The 22,346-nt window shown below is 40.8% G+C and overlaps 1 protein-coding gene across 1 annotated transcript; it reads right to left on the bottom strand.

Moving 5' to 3' along the window:
- Positions 1-451: 451 nt before the first annotated feature.
- Positions 452-7,220, bottom strand: LOC110932135. The gene is made up of 5 exons (XM_022175492.1): positions 6,838-7,220; positions 5,814-6,690; positions 5,220-5,702; positions 4,603-5,123; positions 452-626 (listed from the first exon to the last, which is right to left on the bottom strand). The coding sequence occupies exons 1-5, from the start codon at positions 7,218-7,220 to the stop codon at positions 452-454; spliced, it is 2,439 nt and encodes an 812-aa protein (XP_022031184.1).
- Positions 7,221-22,346: the final 15,126 nt, after the last annotated feature.

Here is a 22,346-nt window from a genome sequence, read left to right as displayed (position 1 = left end):
ACAACGCCGCTAACATATCATTCCAACGAGGATGCTTCTCCGGTTTTACCAAAAGGTCATCAAGGCTAGGAATCATGTAGTCACGAGCCGGGAAACTGTCATACCTCGCCAACTTCCAGAGTGTATCAAAAGACATCTCTACTGGAATCCCATTCACCTCACCTGTTAACTTCATTTGCGACGGCCTATCATATTTATTGCACTTGAGGGTTGCCATCCATTCTTGAATTTCATCCATAAATAAATTCTTGCTATCTTTATCGTAACAGTTAAGCGCCGCCTCCCATCCTAAGGCGCAAAACTGGTTAAACACATTGAATGGCCCAAACTCAACTTCTCGAACTTCCCTCTCACAAAGAAATGTGGCAGCCCTGTTTTTTAACCGGTTCATACTGTCATGAAAAAGTGGCGGTTGCCAATGCTCTGGCTGCTCATCCAATGGACCCGATTCTCATTTTGGCTTGTTAGCCGGATCCAACTCTACTATCTCTTCATCCTCACTTTCACTCTCACTAACACTACCCAAGTACTGCCTCTTCTTTGGTTGTACTTCCGGCTGTTTGCCCTTGCCTTTCGACGAAGAATATGAACTAGCTCCCGCTCTTTCTTTCGTTCGTACCATTTTCCTACACACATAACAAAGAAAACAACACAACCAAACACAAAAAGTTAGTCCCTTATCTCCAAAACATCCCCACACTTGCTTGTTACTATGGTTGTAGATGTTAGTGAACCAAGAGTTTATAAATCTTTTTCAAAAATTGGGCATGGTGTCTCTACAATGTAGAGATCCCCAAAAAGTTCACAACTTTACATCAACCCTACATCTACAAACCATAACAATGTTCAAGTAACTATGTTCATGACAAAATCTAAGAACAAGCAAGTGAGTATAAACAAGTAACACTAATAACCTTCTTTTTCACAATGCATCATCAAAACATAGCAAATAAACTTCCATACCTTTGTTTGAAGATGCTAGCACACAAGTGAAACAAAAGCTTCAAAAACCCCCAAAATTTTTGGACCTAGGGTTTGTGATTCAGACCAGAAAACTTCGTTTTTTCGCAAATCTCTTCTCAAAATCAGCAAGTACGTGAAAAATTAGTCAAGATAGACCTAAATTTCACTTGATTTGACTAAGAATTGAGAGAGATATGAAGGATTGAAGGTGGAAGAAGGTTGTAGGGTAATTGGGGATTTTGTGGGGAACTTGAAAGTGAAAGATGAATGTATGTGGTTAGGGAAGAAGAAAGGGAATTGAGTGGCTGTGGTTTTGTTCACGTGACTCATTTTTTTTATGTACATACGATGTCACCTGGCACAAAACTTTCACCGTAACTCAGTAGGTTCTTGCCGTAAAGCCCCAAATTATTTGACTTCCACCGTAAATTACGGTACCACCGTAAATTACAGTGGTACCTGGGCATTCCTGGTTCGCTGAAAAATGCAATTTTAAGTGCCTTTTTTATTTTTTTTTCAGTTTTTCAATTTTTTTTGTGTTTTTAAAATTTTTCAAAAACATATAAAAATTACCCTACCCCCTCGAAAGTCCTGTGTTGTCCTCAACACAATGCTAGAGAAATTCGTGACCGGAATATCCCCACACTTGTTTCAAACACGGACTTCAAGCAAATACGGCAATTGTGAAACTATACAAAACAAATAAAATAAAATGCTAACTATTTACACTACCAAACCTGGGCCTTTTATGGTTGTTCCTCATCGACCGGGCGTAAAATGTAGTCCACTTTGTCTAGCTCCAAGTTGTTAATGTTGTTCCCCTCCAAGTACGGCTTCAACCGATGACCGTTCACCGTTTGTTTTTTGTTCGTTTGCTCATCTTGGATATCTACATCACCAAACCTCCCAACTCGCCGAACGACACACGGGCCCATCCATTTGCTTTTGAGCTTGCTCGCAAACATCTTGAGTCTTGAGTTATACAACCAAACCTTTTGACCCACTTCAAAGGTTTTCTTCCTCAATTTTGCATCATGTACTTTCTTAAGCAAGTCTTTGTAAGCCGATGCACACTCATATGCCTCATCTCTAAGCTCTTCGATTTCACACAACTGCAACTTTCTCATCTTTCCCGCTTCATTATAATCTGCGTTTACTGTTGTGATTGCCCAATATGCCCGATGCGCTAACTCCATTGGCAAGTGACAACCCTTTCCCTAAACCATCCGATAAGGTGTTGTGCCAATCGGAGTCTTGTAGGCCATTCGGTATGCCCACAATGCATCGTCTAACTTGCTCGACCAATCCTTCCTATCCGTTCTAACCGTCTTCATGAGAATTTCTTTTATTTGACGATTGGACACTTCAACTTGCCCACTCGTTTGCGGATGGTAAGGTGTAGCAATCCGGTGATTCACACTATATCGCTTCAACAATTTCCCGAAATTAAAGTTCTTGAAATGTGATCCTCCGTCACTGATAATGACCCTCGGAATACCAAAGCGGGAGAAAATGTTGGATTGAACGAATTTACAAACAACCGAGTGGTCATTTGTTCTTGTTGCAATGGCTTCAATCCACTTAGAGACGTAATCCACCGCCACCAAAATATATAGAAAACCATTCGAATTCGGGAAGGGGCCCATAAAGTCAATGCCCCATACATCAAATATTTCTACAACCAAGATTGGTTGTAATGGCATCTCATCCCTCTTCGAAATGCTTCCCATCTTTTGACAATTCACACAGTTCCTTGCAAACTCACAAGCATCCTTGAAAATTGTGGGCCAATAAAACCCACATGAGAGAACCCGGTAGCCCGTTTTATGCCCACTAAAATGACCTCCACATGCGGATGAATGAGCATGAGTCAAAATTTCCAACACCTCCGTTTCGGGTACACACCTCCTAATGACTTGATCCGGCCCGATCTTGAAAAGATCCGGTTCATCCCAAATATATTGCTTCACTTGGACCATAAATTATTGTCTTCGCTTCTTGGCCCAATGATTTGGGATGGCACCCGTGGCTAAGTAATTTACGTAATGAGCATACCACGGTGCAACAAATGTGGAAACAGCTAGGAGTTGCTCATCGGGAAAACTTTCATTTATTTCGCTCATATCATCAATTCCTTCCACCGGGATCCGAGACAAGTGATCCGCCACTACGTTCTCACTCCCCTTTTTGTCTCGGATCTCTAAATCGAACTCTTGTAACAACAACACCCATCGAATCAAACGGGGCTTTGCGTCTTTTTTCTCCATCAAGTATCGAACTGCACTATGATCCGAGTATACCACAACTTTACTCCCCCAAATTTACGAGCGAAACTCATCTAAAGCATACACCACCGCTAATAACTCTTTTTCGGTTGTGGTGTAATTTAGTTGTGCTTCGGATAAAGTCTTGCTTGCATAATAAATGACCACCGGCTTCTTATCAACCCGCTGACCCAAAACTGCACCAATTGTAGTGTCGCTTGCGTCACACATGATCTCGAATGGCTTTTACCAATCCGGTGGTTGCAAGATAGGAGCTTTGACCAACTGTTCCTTCAAAACATTAAAGGCTTGCAAACACTCATTAGTAAAATCAAATGGAACATCTTTTAATAATAAGTTACATAAAGGTTTGGTGATAACACTAAACCCTTTTATGAAACGTCTATAAAATCCCGCGTGTCCCAAAAATGATCTTACCCCTTTAACATTTTTCGGTGGTGGCAAAGATGATATTACCCGTATTTTTGCCTTGTCCACCTCCATGCCCCTCTCCGATATCGCATGACCCAACACAATGCCCTCTTGCACCATGAAATGACTTTTCTCCCAACTAAGCACTAAATTTTTCTCAACACATCTTTTTAAAACCTTTTGTAATTCGTTGAGACATGATTCAAAACTAGTGCCAAAAATTGAAAAGTCATCCATGAACACTTCAAGCGACTCTCCAACCATGTCCGAGAAAATACTCATCATAGATCGTCGGAAGGTTGTCGGAGCATTGCACAAGCCAAATGGCATTCGCCGAAAGGCAAAGGTACCATATGGACAAGTGAAGGTGGTCTTGTGTTGGTCATCCGGGTGTATTGCTATTTGATTGTAACCCGAATACCCGTCCAAAAAGCAGTAATATTTTTAACCCGATAATTTTTCAATAATTTGGTCAATGAAAGGTAGCGGGAAATGGTCCTTAGAAGTGGCGGCATTCAATTTTCGGTAGTCAATGCATACACGCCACCCGGTGACCGGTCGGGTGGCAATTTGTTCACCACTTTCATCCTTGAGTACTTGAATACCGGCCTTCTTAGGCACAACTTGGGTAGGACTTACCCAAGCACTATCCGAAATCGGATAGATAATTCCCGCATCCAACCATTTTATTACCTCTTTCTTTACTACCTCCCGTAGGTTCGGATTCAATCACCTTTGAGCTTCTCGTGTCGATTTTGCATCGTCGATGGTAATAATCTTGTGTATGACGATGGATGGACTAATTCCTTTGAGATCGGCAATTGTTCATCCAATAGCTCCCTTGTTCTCCTTCAAAACTTCCAACAAAGCTCGTTCTTGCGCCATCTCTAAATTAGAGGCAATAATGACCGGTAGTGTGTCATTATCCCCTAAAAACGCATACTTCAAATGGCTTGGCAAGTCTTTGAGCTCCAACCTTGGTGGTTCTTCTAATGATGGTCTAGTACCCGAGTTTGTTTCCACCGGCAAGCTTTTAAATTGATGAGTCCATGGTGGTCGACCTTCCTTCAAAGCCATAGCATCCTGATTTTCTTCTTCAACCCCTAGTGCACACGCATGTACCTGTTCAGAAAAATCACACAAACAAATATCTATGCCATCCTCCTCGTACTCGTGCGGGTTGCATCCATCGACTAAATCTGCCATGAAACACTCATCAACACCAACAGCATCAGAATTGTTAGTAAAAATATTCAAGCGCATTTTTCGATTCCCAAAAGTCATATCGACTGTACCAAATCTACAATCGATCACAGCATGCGCGGTGCTAAAAAATGGCCGACCCAAAATAACATTTTGTTGTTGTTTTGGGTCCGCAGATGAGTAGTCCAAGACTAAAAAGTCAACCGGGTAATAGAACTCATCAATTTTCACAATCACGTTTTGAACCATCCCTCGGGGTAGCTTATGAGATAAATCGGCTAAAACAACCGTTGTCTCTACTCTTGCTAACGGACCAAAGTCGTATTGGTCATATAAGCCCCCTGGTAAAATGCTCACCCCGGCTCCAAGATCAAGTAACGCCTTTGCCATTTGAAAATTACCAACTTGTATATTTATCAATGGCATATCCAGATCTTTGAGCTTAGGGGGAAGCTCCCCATTCAAAACCGCACTTACTTGCCTGGTCAAGTCTACCCGCTTAGGCATTTTCTTCTTTTGTTGTCTTTTTTGTGTACATAATTCCTTTAAAAATTTAGCATAAGCGGGTACTTGTTTTATTGCATCAAGTAGTGGAAGATTGATTTTTACTTGTTTAAACATGTCCCACAATTCTTCTTTTTGGGGACCTCTTGATGCAATAAAGTTTTTCTTACCCGGGTCAAGTAAAGCCGATGGAAACGGGACTTGACTCGGTTCACCCTCAACTTTTTCACTTTTTTCATTTTCACCCAACCCCGGTTTGTTAACATTTGATTCTTTAGGTTTAACCGGTGAAACTTCATCATCACTCTCATTACCCGTAACATCCTCAACTACCCCCTCAACCAAACCCGGTGACAAATTTGCTTTAAATTCTTTGCCACTTCTCAATACACTAACATGACTAATATTAACATTGTTACCTCTTGACGAACCATGTGAAGGATTTACCTTAGTGTCGCTAGGAAGTTGACCTTTGTTCTTCTTCAACTCCGCCACATCGGTTGCCAATTGACCCATTTGGGTCGTTAGTGATTGAATGCTCTTGTCACAAACCTCATCCTTTTGCATTCGGACTTCATCAAGTTGATTCCGCTTTTTCATATCTTGTTGCATAGCCCGAAGCATATCCATGACTAAACTCCCGCTTGATGAACTTTGACCCAAACCACCTTGACCTGTTTGTTGAAATTGCCCTTGATAACCATAATTGTTTCCACCCCGATAATTGCCTTGATTGTATTGTTGACGAGGTGCAAAGTTACCTTGAGCTCCTTGAAAGTTTGGGTTAGCTTGGTTCGCTGCATTCCCATAACGGAAGTTAGGATGATTTCGTAACCCGGGGTGGTATGTGTTGGAGTTCATGTTGAAATTTCGACCACCCCCTCCTTGAATCGCATTAACTTCCTCTACTTGCTCATCAACTACCCCCACTACACAAACCTCCGTCGTGTGGCCTATTTCGTTGCAATTAGTGCACACGTTGTACACTTGATTCGTAGTTTGAACATTGTCACTCTCTACTCCATGTACTTGTGGCCTTTGTGTCACATGCCTTGCCCTTCGTGAAGATTGAGCCTTCCTCTTCGAATTCACCGCCATTTGTTCTAAAAATGCCCAATCAATATGTTCATAATTCGTACCGAATATACCATTAGTGATTGACATTAAATCTCGTGCATCCTCCGAACTCAACCCTTCATGAAACGCATTCAACAATTCCCAAAGTTGGATCCCGTGATGAGGGCAATTCCGTAACATCATATTAAACCTTTCGAAGGCTTCATGAAACATCTCCCCAGATTGTTGTTGAAAACTTCTCAAACCTCTTCTAGCATCATTGGTCTTTTGAGAAGTGTAATATTCATCCAAGAATATTTGCTGCATGTCGGCCCATGTAAAAATGGACGCGGAGGGTAGAATATGAAACCATCTTTTTGCTTTATCTTCTAGGGAAAATTGGATAATGACCAACTTGACATCATCCGAAGAAAACCCTTGACCTCCAATAGTGTTGCAAATGGAATCATATGTCTCCAAATGAAAGTAGGGTTCTTCCGTTGCTAACCCCTTGAACTTTGGTAAACTTTGGAGGGCGGTTGTTCTAACTTCAAAAGTTCTTCCATCCGCACGATGAGGAATTACTACCGGCGAAGGATTGTTAGTGATAATGGGCCGGAAGTGAGCTTCAATTCCCCATACTACTTCCCATTGATGTCTTTGAGGGGCACCTAATGGTGCTCTTGGTTGACCCATTTGCCCTTGCATAGGCCCTTGAGGAGCAAACGGTGGTTGATATTGATATTGATGTTGATGCATTGGTTGTTGTTGAATCGAACTTTGAAATTGAGGTTGCATGTTTTGTGTCACACCCCTATTTTCCACGTGTCACCGGTGGGCCCGGTGGGGGGTTCCGTGACGTAGTTGATATCGTCATAGTCAAACATACAATATATAAATGCACAGCGGAAGCAAAGAAAGATTTATTTCAACTTAATAATATTGTAATATCCAAGTATCACAAAATAGTCGAAATAGATCCACAGGCGGATCCAACGAAAAGGAAACTTTATTTCAACAGACTTCATGCATCCTAAGCTTGCGAGACTTCTACGGATGCTAAGGAGTGGCCAGCCTATTACGCGTAGTACCTGCACTTAGCCTTTTTGGAAAATACGTCAGTTTACACTGGTAAATACAATTTAACTGACTCATTTTGAAAAATGTTTAAAATTGATTTAAATGCCCGTGGCACAAAACGTTTTATAACTTGGGATAATTATTTGCTTAATAATCTTGTAAAAGAATTAGATGTCTGTTATGCGTTCAGTTCCCCGGGTCGTACCGGGTTAAAGATTAATAGACACACCACTTAATATAATTCCGCCGCGAGACTTCTCTCGACCGACGATTATACTTTATTGAAATGCACTACGGGTGTACGCCTACACCCGTGTGCGAAGGTCGTGGCTATTCTTTGAATGATGCCAAGGATATCCGGGACATGGTCATTAAACCCCCAAAGGCGTTAAAGAAACAAAACAACATTTTTAAACGGGTTAATTTGACAACACTTAAACACCGACCGGTTAAGGTCAATTCCCCGACCAAGCAGTATTTTATATACCGTACCCCAAGCCCGTATAGGGAAAATAAGTTAAATGTATTTACCTGAGCAAAGTATAAATCAATATTGCGAGTGCACGTAGCTTTTACTGGGCTCCTAGATCTGGAAATTAAGGTTTTAATAACCTATTAGAATTCTAACGGGTCTTAAGCTTAGACCGGTTAGTTTTATATAAAGATTACGGTTTTAAACGCATGATAAGGCGAAGACCGTTTTAGAATGTGGTTTTGACCCGACAAGCTTGCGTGCTTGTTTAATATGGGTAACTTAGTCACATTCTGGATTTTGAGACCGAAATGATATGGTTTGACCCGTTTCGGCTAAAATGGCCAAACTAGTCACACAAGCCGATCCGAACGCGTATAGTGCGTAACGAGTAACCATAAGAGTCATATACATCTTTCTGAAGTTAATATGCCTAAAATATGTTGTGATATCAGAATGATACCTTCCATTATGCCTCAAATGGTTTTAAACCAAAACTATGCCTCATAAGGGCATTTTGGTCATTTTAAAGGGTGTAAAAGAGTTTAAATATTAATCTGAGTTACAGGTCTGAAAAAATCAGTAAGTATACTCATTTTATCATGTTATATCAGTAGGATATCACTTATATGTGAAATTTATAACTTATAACCATTCTATGCTCCGTAGGGCATTTTGGTAATTTCACATGGGCCTAAAGGGTCAAAACTGGAAATCTGAATTAATTTATTTCCCTACTGTTTAAAATATAAAATTTTACTAATTACGTCAGTAAGTTCAACCCCTTATGCTTAACAAGGTTCTAGTGCATACTTATGTGCTAAAAACGCTTAAAAAGGCGATTTGGAGCCATTTCCGGGTTTTCTGTAAAAATCTGATATTTTTAATATTCCAGCAGGCTCAAAATAATTTATTTAACATAACAAATCAGTAGAAAAAGGTTTGGGGTCAAAAGGATTGGTAAAACTCATTTTATGGCTTAAAAGGGCAAAACCGGCATAAACCGAATTAATCTTAGAACACTATGTTATGCTCAGCCTAAAAATAAATAAAAATCTCCAAAAATCCCAAAATATTATTTTATAACAGTAGGTATAAGGTTTTGTATAAAAATTTGGGTTTAGATAGGCTATATGCAATTTACGCCATTTAATTACTAAAGAAGCTTAAATTTACGCTAATGAGCATAACTCTTAATCTACACCACAAACTGATCTCAAATTTTAGGTGCAAGTTTATAAATCAGTAGCTAAAGTGTCTACCCTTTTACATTTTTAAAAATCACATTTTAAGGTCTATTGGGCATAATGGTCAACATATAAGCGATTAACGGAAACATGCATGTGAATAGGATATCTAATGAACCAAGTCGTATAATCTCAGAGAGTTATACTAACATGCAAATAGGTCCAAGAGAAGCTCTAAGGAAATCCTAAACTTGGCTTAAACGGGTCAGAACTGAAAGTCAAAGCAGAAGTCAAACTTTGCGACTTTCGGTTCCAAACCGAGCCTAAACTGAAAATTGTCGAGTTGAACATGTTGAGACATGTTCTTACATCAATTACCAAGTTATTTTAATGATCAAACAGGTTGCATGTATCCTACATTGCTAATTATGCATTAATTCGCAAATAACCTTTCTGTTGACTTTTTATAATAAGCTTTGACTCGACAATTAACATAGTTAGAGTGGGAATCTGGAAATACCCTTTTAAGGGTTTGTTACCCACATAATTACCTACTTAAAGGTATTTTTAATTCGAGATATTAGTGAGTAATTAATGACTAATCTCGAAGTCAAACCTTAATTACGACGGTTTGACTTTTAGCTAATTAACTAAGCTAAAACGAATTAAGAAGGGTTAAGGACACTTACAAGAGTCCTAATTATGCTTAGGGATCACTAAGAGACTTGCTTTCTGTCCAGAGAGCTCCAGGAAATAAGTTGTGAACTTCTTGTAAATGGATGCCCAAATGGTTACAACATTCATCCTCTTATATAGTGAATTCAAGTCCCTTAGATGATGCCAAACAAGTCTATGCATGTCCCCTGATCATCACAACTGTCCCTAGTGCATGAAAACTGGTTAGGGCAGCCCCTGGTATGCAAAACAAGCCTTTAAATCGGTTAACAGGTCTGACTGGCAGCTGTGCATGAATTTCTGTCACTGGCACCCTGACGCGGCCCGTGTAAGGTCATAGGGGACCCTTACGCGGGTCGCCTGGACCTGCATAACCTGCCAAACAAGTTTCATTCTTTGCACTTTTGGTCCCTGGTCCTTTGTAACGTGGTTTTAAGCTTCCAAATTTCTATTTCAGCCCTCTAACTTGATTTTTAAGGGCCTTGGAACTTTTACTAACTTGGTTAAGTCCTTGACTAACCTTGTAACCACTCATAAGGCCTTAGAATTCAACGTTGACGCTTTTAACACCTCGTACACGAATTTCATCATAACTTTCTCATACGATAACGAAACTTTATGAAATTTTAACCACATATTCTAGTGAGTATATTTTACCGCTACAAAGCTTCGGGTCTGCCAAAAGGTCACTCAGAGGTATACTTTGCACATGTTGACACTTTTAGCCCCTACAGTTTGTAATTTCTCACTTTCTTTCATATTTAGCTTCGTATGATCAATGATTCATTCGTTTGAAGGTATAAACATTATGTGGGGCTATTTTGGAATATATTTATCCATTGTTGACACTTTGGACCCTTGTATTCACATAGTTTCCCCGTTTATCAACTTTAGTCCCTCTAAAGTATTCTTTCTCACGTTCAGAGCTTATGACACGTGTTTATACATTATTGGACATAAATTTTCAAGGTGTTACATTTTGAGGCCGCACTTGATGTAGCGGTGTAGGGCGTTGCAATTGTGGCCCTTGCGGTCTAATGTGTTACACTCCAACCGGTAGTCTACCCATATTTTGAAATTGTTGAATTGGTTGATTTTGTTGACCCGCTTCCCCTTGTAGTCCCAAATATCCTCCATCACCCCCATAGTAAAAATTTTCCTCTTCATACCCTCTAAAATCCTCTTCATACACATCGTCGTATCCATCCCCTTGAATTCCCGAAGATTGCCCAAAGGGAGGAGTTGAATATTGAAAACCCGATTGGTTTTGTAGTCTAAAGGATGAAGTAGCATGCACAATAGTTGAATTTGGTGCGATTGTGAAGTTAGAGGATGATTGTCCCGTAGTTGGAGGAAAGAAGTGTGACAATGGTGGAATTGTAACGGAAGGGCTAAAGGTAAGATTGGGTTCAACTTGAGTAGTGATCGGTTACGTGGTGTTGGTTAGTGTAACTTCAAATGGTGGAGTAGGTTCGATGGTGGTATTAGGTATAGTGGTGTTTGGTGATGGTTGTGTGGCAGTAGGTATGAAAGTTGAGGTCGTTTGACCCGTTGTGGGTGGTACTTGAGATTCTTGCATGATGTTTCTTGGTGTAATAGGTGAAGTAGGTGAACCAACGATTCTGTTCTCTCGTAATAAAACTATGTTTTGCCTTAGCGTTCTCTCGATTTCCGGATTAAACGATAGTGGTGACGACTTGCGAGAGCCTCTAGTATGCATACACCTGAAAGTACCTGCACACTAAACACACCAGCGTAAACCCGAAAATAACAAACAAAACTACTAAGTTAACACATGTTGCGCACTACTCCCCGTCAACGGCGCCAAAATTTGACGTGTTTGTCGTGGTACACACAAATTTAATCCAAATAACAACTAATAGATAGTGGTAAATGGGTATCGAACTCAGGGAGTATGTGGAAAATGTGTTTAATCTATAGCTTTGTGATTTAGCTACAATTAACCTAATTTGCAGAAATAAAAATCAAGAGTTTGGTTTGTTTGGTTTTAAGAACTAAATTACTAGCTAATTGCAAATCAAAATTGGTTGTTTATCAGATTAGGAGAAAATGACCATCTTAGGTTCCGATTTCCATGAACAATTGTACATAAATCCAACTAGAAAGAGTTACATAGACATAACTCATGCATAAACGTTTGTTGTGATAAAAGGGAACGAAGTACTCGGATTATATAAATGCGAGGTTGTTACCCGATGATCAGTTAACTAATATCCAACCCTAACCCTTCCCGTGATATCTCGATTGTCAACGACACCAAGAACATACGATTTAGACTAGAATTGCAATACTAATTAACAATTTACATTCAAACATTCATGCATCATAATAAACATAGCAAACATACCAAGTCTGTTATTCTAGAAATAAAAATTCATCACACAAAAGTCATAAAAAACCTTCACCTAAGATGATCACCACAAATTTAGCCAGACATTGTTCGGTTGATCATCATAACTTCAATATCCAAGTTCATACGAATCGAAAATACAAACTGAATGTTTAGAAATTGTTTAGAACTAACAAGAACCAGCCAAAATCACCCCCAAAGTGCAGAGAAACTGTCCAATCATGAATAATCCCAAAAGACACCATCAAAAACGGTTTTAATGAGCAGTTACACTTTTTCCCGTCGCCTCCATCGTAATTTACGGTCTCCACCGTAAATTACGGTGGACTTCAGGTTGCTTACGGTGAGACTCTACTGAGTTACGGTGGAAAAACATGGATTTCAGGGCTACCGTAACTTACGGTAGCCACCGTAAGTTACGGTGGACCCCTGAAATTTGTGTTTTGTTTCTTCTTTCCTTCCATGCTTGACCCGTTCCTCTCCAAACCCTCCAAAGCAGAATTTTCTCCATTTTAAGCTCCAAAGTGTACCTGAAACATAAGCAACTGTAGTCATCTAATTCAAGATAATTACATGATCAAGTGAGGGATAAACTCGTCTTTTAACATCATTAAGGGTTGTCCTATAGACCACCCGTCATCGCTTATCGCAATTGCAATCGCAATCGTATTCGCAACTCGAATTATGCATTCTGGATATTGTTTTACGTGTGTGTGCTACTTATGTGTTATTTGTGCATGTTTATTTATGCTTATGTTGTGGTGATTAATCAAAACACAATCGCAACGCTATCGCAATCGAATCGCAGATGCTAAACACAAGTTAATTATGATGATTGTATGTTAGATATAGTAGTTGGGATTAATGGGAAACTCTATCGCATCGCAAAACTCAACGCACGAATCGAAACGACAAAACTCAACACGCCGGACACCGGATCGAGTGGCCACCAGATCGAGTGACCATCAGATCGGATTGTCATCCGATCGGATTGCCACCTAATCGGACAGCCATCCGATCGGTGGCCCATCCGATCCGTGCACAGTTTCCTTTTTAGGAAACCCTATAAATACCTCACTTGTCACATCATTTGATGTGACAGCTCCTCTCACTCGACCCATCCGCTCTCAAGCCTCTTTCTCTCGATTCCTCGTGATTCTTGTAAATTTTCAACCTAAATCTTGTACTTTGTTGATGTAACACCTCGGAAAATTTCGTCCAATAATGTCTTGACACGTGTCATAAGGTTCCGGTATGTGAAAATATACTTTAGAGGGACTAAAAGTGACAAACAGTGAAAACTATGGAACGTAAGGGTCCAAAGTGTCAACAATGGATAAATAGACTCTATGATAACCCTACATAATGTTTATAACCTTAAACGGATGGTTCATGGATCATACGACGCGGAAATTGCACAAATGTGAGGAATTACAAACTATAGGGGCCAAAAGTGTCAACATGTTTAATTTATACCTCTGAGTGAACTTTTGGCAGACCCGAAGCTTTGAGAAGCTAAAATATACTCACTAGAATATGTGGTTAAAATTTCATGAAGTTTCGTCAACGTATGAGAAAGTTATGGCCAAAACCGTACTTGAGGGACTAAAAGCGTCAACGTCGAATTTCATGGCTTTTCGGTTGAGCGCAAAGTTATCCGAGGACATTACCATGTTGGTAAATGTCCTAAGGTTCTTAAAAACCAAGTTTGGGGGTTTACGAGTCGAGAAAAGTAGCCAAAACATCGCGTGCAAGACCAGGGACCAATTCTGCCATGTTTGAAACTTGTTTGGCTGATCAGCAGGTCAGGCGACCCGCCTGGACAGACCCAGGCGGGCCGCGTGGGGCTACCAGTAACAGATTTCACGAAATTGGGTTATTTGGGTCCGAATTTGAGTGCTAATCAGCTGTTTTTCACCTCCAATTGCTCCAATAAAATTGCTTGCATGGCTAGGACAACAGTAACCTCTGAATCCAGCTTTAAATCAGATCAAAAGACCAATTCTTGGGCATTTTCATAGTAACCAAGAAGCTCTCAACTTTCAAGAACTTCACAAGCAACTTCTGGAGCAAATCTGAACATCAAGGCCGATTCCTAGTGTTAACTAAGCATCAATAGGACCTTTGTAAGCTTCTAATTCTGTCCTTAATTCGTTCTTGCATCGATTATTAGTAAAAGTCAAACTGATTGTTCTTATACTTTGACTTTCTGATTAAACGAGTTTCACTCAGTCATTTCTCAAATTGAAACCACATATATGTTGGTATTTATGTGGGAAACAAACCCTCAAAAGGGTATTCTCTGATTCCCACTTAATGCATGCTAATTGTCGAGTCAAAGGCTTTCTTAAAAAGTCAACAGAAATGGTTTTTGTGAAAAATAGCTTAAAAGGGAATGTTGTTGACATGCAATCTGTTTGATCATCATAAATAGCTTTATAATGAATATAAGAATGTGTTTTACCATGATCAACTCGACAATCTTTAGTATAAATACGAATCGGAACCGAAAGTCTTGTAAAACGACTTTTTCGTAGACTATCGATTCGGATTCGTACATGCATGTTTGAGATCTGTATTGGAGAGTATTTTTGACCACTTTTTATTTTGGTAAAACTCTCTGGAATTTTGTTGTTTGAGTCTATGCTTAGCCGATTCATTTGCATGTTTCCGATTATGCTTAAAAGTTGACTATTTTGCCCTTTTTGATATAAAACGTGATTTTTGGAAAAGTGAAAGAGTAGAAATCTTTATTTCTAATATATAAACTTGCACCGAAAATTTCGGATCAGTTGGTGGTCCAGATTTTGAGTTATGGCCATTAGCGTAAAACTATGTTCTTAAGTTACATAAACGGCCCTTTTCGCATATAACCCATTTCAGGCCTCGTTTTGATACAAAACTTTTTACCCACTAATGTTATATAATATTTTGGGATTTTTGATGATTTTTATTTAATTTTTGGCTGATCATATCTTAGATCGCTTAGTTATTTCGGTTTATGTCGGTTTTGACCGTTTAGGCCATAAAATGAGTTTTATGCATTCTTTTGACCCGAAACCTTTTCCTACTGATTTTATATGTTAAATAAATTATTTTAAGTATTCTGGAAATATAAAAATCCCAGATTTATTTGGAAAACCCGGAAACGGCGTTAAATCGCAATTTAAGCATTTTTAGCGCATAGTAAGCGTTATACTCATTTTAAACATATAGGACTTATACCTACTGATTTAATTAGCATATTTTCACATAATAATAGTAAGTATAAGTATATGAACTCAGGTTTCCAGTTTTGGCAGTTTTAGCCCTTGTGAATTTACTAAAATACCCCTACGGTGCATAGTTTGATTTTAAATGTTAAGTTTGGTATATGGGTCATACCCTACTGTTATAGCATATTAAATAAAGTATATTTACTGTATAAACCAGACCCGAAACTCAGATTTCTAATTTGACTCTTTTATAATTTTTTTAAATGACCAAAATGCCCTTCTAAGGCATAAATTGAGTTTAAACTTATTCCGGGCAATATAGAACATAACTTACTGATGTTATATCATATTTAAAGCATATTATCTCAGGGAACTTGCATTTGACTCTCTTGGCTACCCGTAACGCCCTTTTTGCGTTCGGTTCGGTTTACGTAACTAGTTTGCGTAAATTGACTGAAACGGGTCAAACGTTATCATTTTTATCTCAAAATCCAGGATGTATTTAGTATACCCATATTATACAAGTATTCAAACTTGTCGGGTCTAAATCACATTCTATCCGGTCTTTCGCTTAACCGTGCGTAAACCGTATCATTCTTAAAACTAACCGGTCAAAGCTTAGGCTTAAATAAAAGACCCGTTAGAAATCTAATAGGTTATTATAAACCTTTGTTCCAAATTAGGAGGCCCAGTAAAAGCTACCACACTTACCGTTTGTGTTACATACTTGCTCAGGTAAATACATTTTGACTTATTTTCCCTATACGGGCTTGGGGTACGGTATTTAAAATACCGCTTGATCGGGCGCACAAGTCCTGCACCTTATGGGTGTACAGTCTTGAATAGCTTGTGCGACTCGTTTAAACAGTCTTGTCTTACTTTAGGCTTTGGGGGGTTATTGACCGTGTCCCGGATATCCTTGGCATTATCTTACGAGATGGCCACGACCAGAGCACGGGGTGTAGGCGTACACTCGGCGTGTATAACTCTTTAATGTGGTGTGTCATTTAATCTTTAGCCCGGACAGCAGATCCCGGGCCACCAAAGATACGAGTGCATGTAAATCGTCCACAAGTTTATATTGCATAATTATCCCAAGTTAATAAAAATATTTATGCCTTGTGCATTTAAATCAATTTTCAATCATTTTCAAAATGAGTCGGTTGATTTGTATTTACCAGTGTAAACTGACGTATTTTTCCCAAAAGGTTAAGTGCAGGTACTATACGAACTAGGCTGGCTGTTTCCTAAGAGCGTCCACTATAGTCTCGCAAGCTCGGATGACAAAATATCTGTTGAACAATTTTTATCTTATTTTATTTGATCCGCCTGTGGATCCGTTTCAACTACTTATGATGTTATTATGTCATTTTAAATTAAAGTTGAAATGTATCTATTCTGCTTCCGCTGTGCATTATTATATTGTGTTGTTTGTCTATGACGATGCCAACTACGTCACTGTACCCCACACCGGGCCCACCGGTGACACGTGGAAATCGGGGTGTGACAGGTTGGTATCAGAGCCAACGCTGAGTGAATTAAACACTAGTCTTTTGTGTTTAATCTCAGTTACACAATTGCACAATCCTCGATGTTCGAGTCTAGACAAAGAACTTAGGAAATGTTCGACATTTCTTTTATTTTACCTTTATTTTTATTATTAGCTTTGTCTTATATATTTTGTTGTGCAACTTGTTTAATTTTTGACAGGTTCATCATGCCGCCACGTATGCGAGGACGAGGAGGATTCGCCACATCGCACGATCATGAGGCAGGACCCTCACACAGGCGAGCTCCATCAGCTTCGCACAACACCTCAGCCAACGATCTTTGGAGATCATTTGCCGAGCCAGCCAGGCACTCGGTATCTGCGAGCACTTCGCCATCACTACCCCAATCATTTGGGCCCCACTCGGAAAATGGGCCCCATGGTTCCCATGGATCTTTTATTCCATTACACCAGTCACCTCACCACCACCCAGCACCAGCTTATCAGGGCCTATACAACCCTGATGCTTACTTAGACGAACCAGTGGGTTATAACCCACTAGGACCTGAAGACCACTTCTCTGGTGATCACGAGATGGAAGTTGACGAGGACACGGACCCTTCACTGCCACCGTCAGGTACGCCTAACCATCCCATTGAGATATCGGATGGGTCACCATACAGGGGATCACCATTCAATGGTGTGGACAGCTTTCAGGAGAGGTTTCGGCAGCACGATCGGTATTACACCCCCAGCCGCCACAACTCTCCGATGCTCCAGTCTCGCCATGGTTCGCCGGTGCACTCGCAGCACCACTCTCAGCAGCAGCTTCAGCAGCCGCCCTTGCAGCAGGACCTATCTGAGGCCCTCTGGCGCGACGTGATCACTCTGTCGCCACCGCCACCACCACCACCAGTTTTGCCTCCTCCGCCTCAGAGGCCAAGGAGGAATGCGCGTATGTCTACGCGAGGATGGATTCGCATTGGTACCCCTCCACACATTGGTAGCAGCCGCTACTCACCTCTTCATGAGGAGTCCGAGATGGGGGAGTCTCCGCATCCCGTTTCGGAGGTCATTTCTGCGCCGATTCCGCCGCAGAACTTCGGAGAGCCGATTCCGGCTTACGCCAGCGCAGCGCAGTTCAACCCGTTTGAGCCGACTTTTCCTCCCGGTTATGATTATACGGGAGATCCCTACTGGTTAGCCTCAGGCTACAACCCTCTCAACCAGGAGAGTACTTTTGGAGGTCCCTGGGCTACGGGACCATCAGCTTTTGGTTTCCCATCGCACGGATACCAGCAGCCGCAGCCTCCACAGCCACAGCAGTACCAGCCACCACCGCCGGCACCTATGATGTCGCCGCCGCAGGTTCAGGAAATCCTGCAAGGAATAAACAGTGTACGACGTGATTTGCAACATGAGATGCGAGCTGATCGCCGACGCAACGATGGCATGTTCAAGAAGATGTTTGATTTGCTCAAGGGTAAGAGTAAGAAGGATCGTTGAATCCTTTGATTGTTATCTCATTTACTCATGTCCCTGCGTGGACATCTATTCCTGTATTCTACCCCTGCGTGGGTATATTTCCCTTATTCTACCCCTGCGTGGGTATGTTGTTCTGATAACCCCTGCGTGGGTTTGTTTTATTTTATTTGTTGTTGTTGTTATTTGGTTAGCCCCTGCGCGAGCATGTTATTCATGTTATTTGAATTAAAGTCCCGTTTAGGGCAAAGATGTACTAGTTACTTTAATTAAAATTTGAAATGGTTAATTTGAATTTCTCATTTTATTTATGTGCATGAATATAATAATTAAAATAAATGGAAAATATCAATTTTTATTTGATTTGCCATTTTAATAAGAATCTTAGTAAGGTATAACCTAGCTTGAATGCCTTATTAACAGGCCTGGCCATGATGGTAAAACCTGGTTGAAAAGATTCAACTCTCTGTTAACATCTGAAAACATGTTAACATTCCTGGCTAAGCGTGATCTGTAAAATCACATATGCCACTTTTTTTAATAAATTATCTACAGATTATATCTGTACACAAGTCTGTTTATGACTTGATACCTACGGGTTATGACTATGTCATATAGTGGCAGTTGTGGTTTATAACTCCCTGCCTAATAAAGGATTATTTGTTTAATTATACAATTTATAATCCTATAAAATCTAAATTTATAATTTAGTAGCTGTCCGTAGTGACTAGGCCTATGGTGCCAATATATATATTTCATTCCATGATATAGTTGCTATTAAAAGTGCTGAATGAAATTAGTTAAATTAGCTGTTATGGTTCTTAATACCATGGCTAATAAATCGTCTAGAACGATCATACTGTTAGGTTTCTAAATAGACCTTGTCCTTTATTGTAGCTTAAAGCTACAATGGCCAAATCGGAGGAGACCAACAGTCGTTCTGGAGAACACCCAGATAATACTAGGATTCACGTCACTGGTGAAGAATTGCAAGCACTAATAGATAACGCTGTTGCCAAAGCTATGGATAGGCAATTCAGGGAATCTAGCGGTACTCGGAGTAGGACCCGAACAGTAACGCACGTAAAGCCCAAGACTCATTCTGAGGCTCATAGTAAGCCACCTTCTAAAAAGAGTGAGCCGAAGAAGGATGAGGATGATAATCACTCCTCCAACCACAGCAGCATCCCAAAGCAAGAAGTCAAGCTGAAACATGATACGCACAACAAGTCCTGTACGTACAAATATTTCGTATCTTGCAAACCCAAAGATTTTACTGGGGAAAAAGGAGCAGTAGATTGCATGACGTGGATCGATGAGATGGATACTGTGGTTGATATCAGCGGGTGTGCTGATAGGGACGTCGTGAAGTACGTGTCCCAGTCGTTCAAGGGAGATGCGTTAGCATGGTGGAAGTCACTCCTACAAGCTGCCGGTAAGGCCACACTGTACGGTTTGTCATGGGAACAGTTTGTGGCCCTGATCAAAGAGAATTTCTGCCCGCAGCATGAGGTCGAAAGAATTGAATCAGATTTTGTATCTCTGGTTATGAAGAACCTCGATTGTCAAGCGTACCTTACTACGTTCAACACCTTGTCTCGTTTAGTGCCTTATCTGGTGACCCCGGAGCCGCGTAGGATTGCTCGATTTATTGGGGGTCTGGCACCGGAGATAAAGGCAAGCGTCAAGGCTTCAAGGCCTACTACATTTAGATCCGTAGCTGATCTATCCCTCTCCCTCACTCAAGATGTTGTCAGATTGAGAGCTATGAAGAGCTCAGAGGAGAACAAAAGGAAACGTGAGGATGACACCTCACGAAGATCTGAGAAACGACACAAGGGAAACAACGACCATAGGAAAGGGTCGGGATCTAAGAAAGGAGATCATCAATCGGGTGATAGACCCAGATGCAAGACCTGCAAGAGACACCACTTTGGGAGATGTCGTTTGGAAACGAAATCCCAGTCTCAAGAAAGGCGATGTGGAATCTGCAAGTCCACAGATCATAAAGCTGTGGATTGCAAGAAAATGATGGATGCAACTTGTTTCGGTTGCAACGAGAAAGGGCACATTCGGCCAAACTACCCAAAGAATGCAAAGAAAGCTGACGACGGGAAGAAGACTAATGCGAGAGTCTTTAGAATGGACGCCAAGGAGGCAGTTCTTGACGACAACGTCATTACAGGTACTTTTCTTGTAAATGATGTTTTTGCTAGAGTCTTGTTTGATTCAGGAGCCGATAAGTCGTTTGTTGATGATAAGTTTTGTAAATTGTTGAACCTTCCTGTTAAAACCTTAAGCGTGAAATATGAGGTGGAATTAGCCGATGGAACCATAGCAACCGCCTCGACTGTTCTAGATGGATGTGTTATATCCATTAGGAATCATTCTTTCCCGTTATCCTTGCTTCCCTTTAAGCTAGCTGGATTCGACATAGTGATAGGCATGGATTGGTTATCGAGTAACCAAGCCCAGATTCTGTGCAATAGAAAGCAAGTAATAGTTAAGACTCCATCTGGTGAGTCACTTACCATTCAAGGAGACACCCAGCATGGATTGCCGGAGCAAGTGTCCATGCTCAAGGCATCCAGGTACATGCAGAAAGGATGTGTCATTTACATGGCACAAGTTACCATTGATGAGCCGAAGCCGAAGATTGAGGATATCCCTGTTATTTCGGAATATCCTGAAGTATTTCCTGAAGAACTACCCGGTTTGCCACCGGATAGGCAAGTGGAGTTTCGAATAGACATCATTCCAGGCGCAGCACCTGTAGCAAGAGCACCATACAGATTGGCACCAACGGAGATGAAGGAGTTGAGGACGCAGTTGGATGATTTATTAGCTAAAGGTTTTATTAGACCTAGCTCATCTCCTTGGGGAGCGCCAATCTTGTTCGTTAAAAAGAAAGATGGGTCGATGCGTCTGTGCATCGATTACCGTGAGCTTAACAAGGTCACTATTAAGAATAGATATCCATTACCCAGGATCGACGATCTGTTCGATCAGTTGCAAGGAGCAAGCTATTTCTCCAAGATTGACCTGAGGTCGGGTTATCATCAGTTGAAGGTCAAGGATGAAGACGTACACAAGACCGCGTTTAGGACTCGTTATGGACATTACGAGTTCCTAGTGATGCCGTTTGGGCTCACAAACGCACCAGCCGCGTTCATGGATCTCATGAATCGCATCTGCAAACCCCATTTAGATAAGTTCGTTATCGTCCTTATTGACGACATCCTTATCTACTCGAAGAGCCAAGCTGACCATGAGAAACACCTTCGTTGTATTCTCAAACTTCTGCATCAAGAGAAGCTTTATGCCAAATTTTCGAAGTGTGAATTTTGGCTTCGAGAAGTCCAATTCCTTGGACATGTAGTAAGTGAGCGTGGTATCCAAGTAGATCCCGCGAAAGTAGAAGCAGTCATGAACTGGCAGGAGCCGAAGACTCCTACTGAGATTCGCAGTTTCCTCGGATTGGCAGGATATTATAGGCGATTTATTGAGAGCTTTTCAAGAATTGCTGCGCCCCTAACTTCGTTGACTCGTAAGAAGATTAAGTTCAATTGGGGCCCTAAGCAGCAGGAATCCTTCGATATTTTGAAGAAGAAGTTGAGCAACGCGCCAGTGTTGACACTGCCCGATGGCATAGAAGACTTCGTAGTGTATTGCGATGCATCGCATACTGGTATGGGCTGTGTACTCATGCAAAGAGGCAAAGTCATTGCCTACGCTTCTCGTCAGTTAAAGGTGCACGAGAAGAACTACACCACCCACGATTTGGAACTGGGTGCTGTTGTGTTTGCTTTGAAGATATTGAGACATTACTTGTACGGAACCAAGTGTATAATTTATTCGGATCACAAGAGTCTTCAACACTTGTTCAATCAGAAGGAATTGAACATGCGACAAAGGCGATGGATGGAAACTCTAAATGATTATGACTGTGAGAT

Source organism: Helianthus annuus, chromosome 16 (assembly GCF_002127325.2).
Source record: "Helianthus annuus cultivar XRQ/B chromosome 16, HanXRQr2.0-SUNRISE, whole genome shotgun sequence".
In the NCBI taxonomy this organism is placed as follows: domain Eukaryota; kingdom Viridiplantae; phylum Streptophyta; class Magnoliopsida; order Asterales; family Asteraceae; genus Helianthus; species Helianthus annuus.
This window is presented reverse-complemented; position numbering and strand designations above follow the sequence as displayed.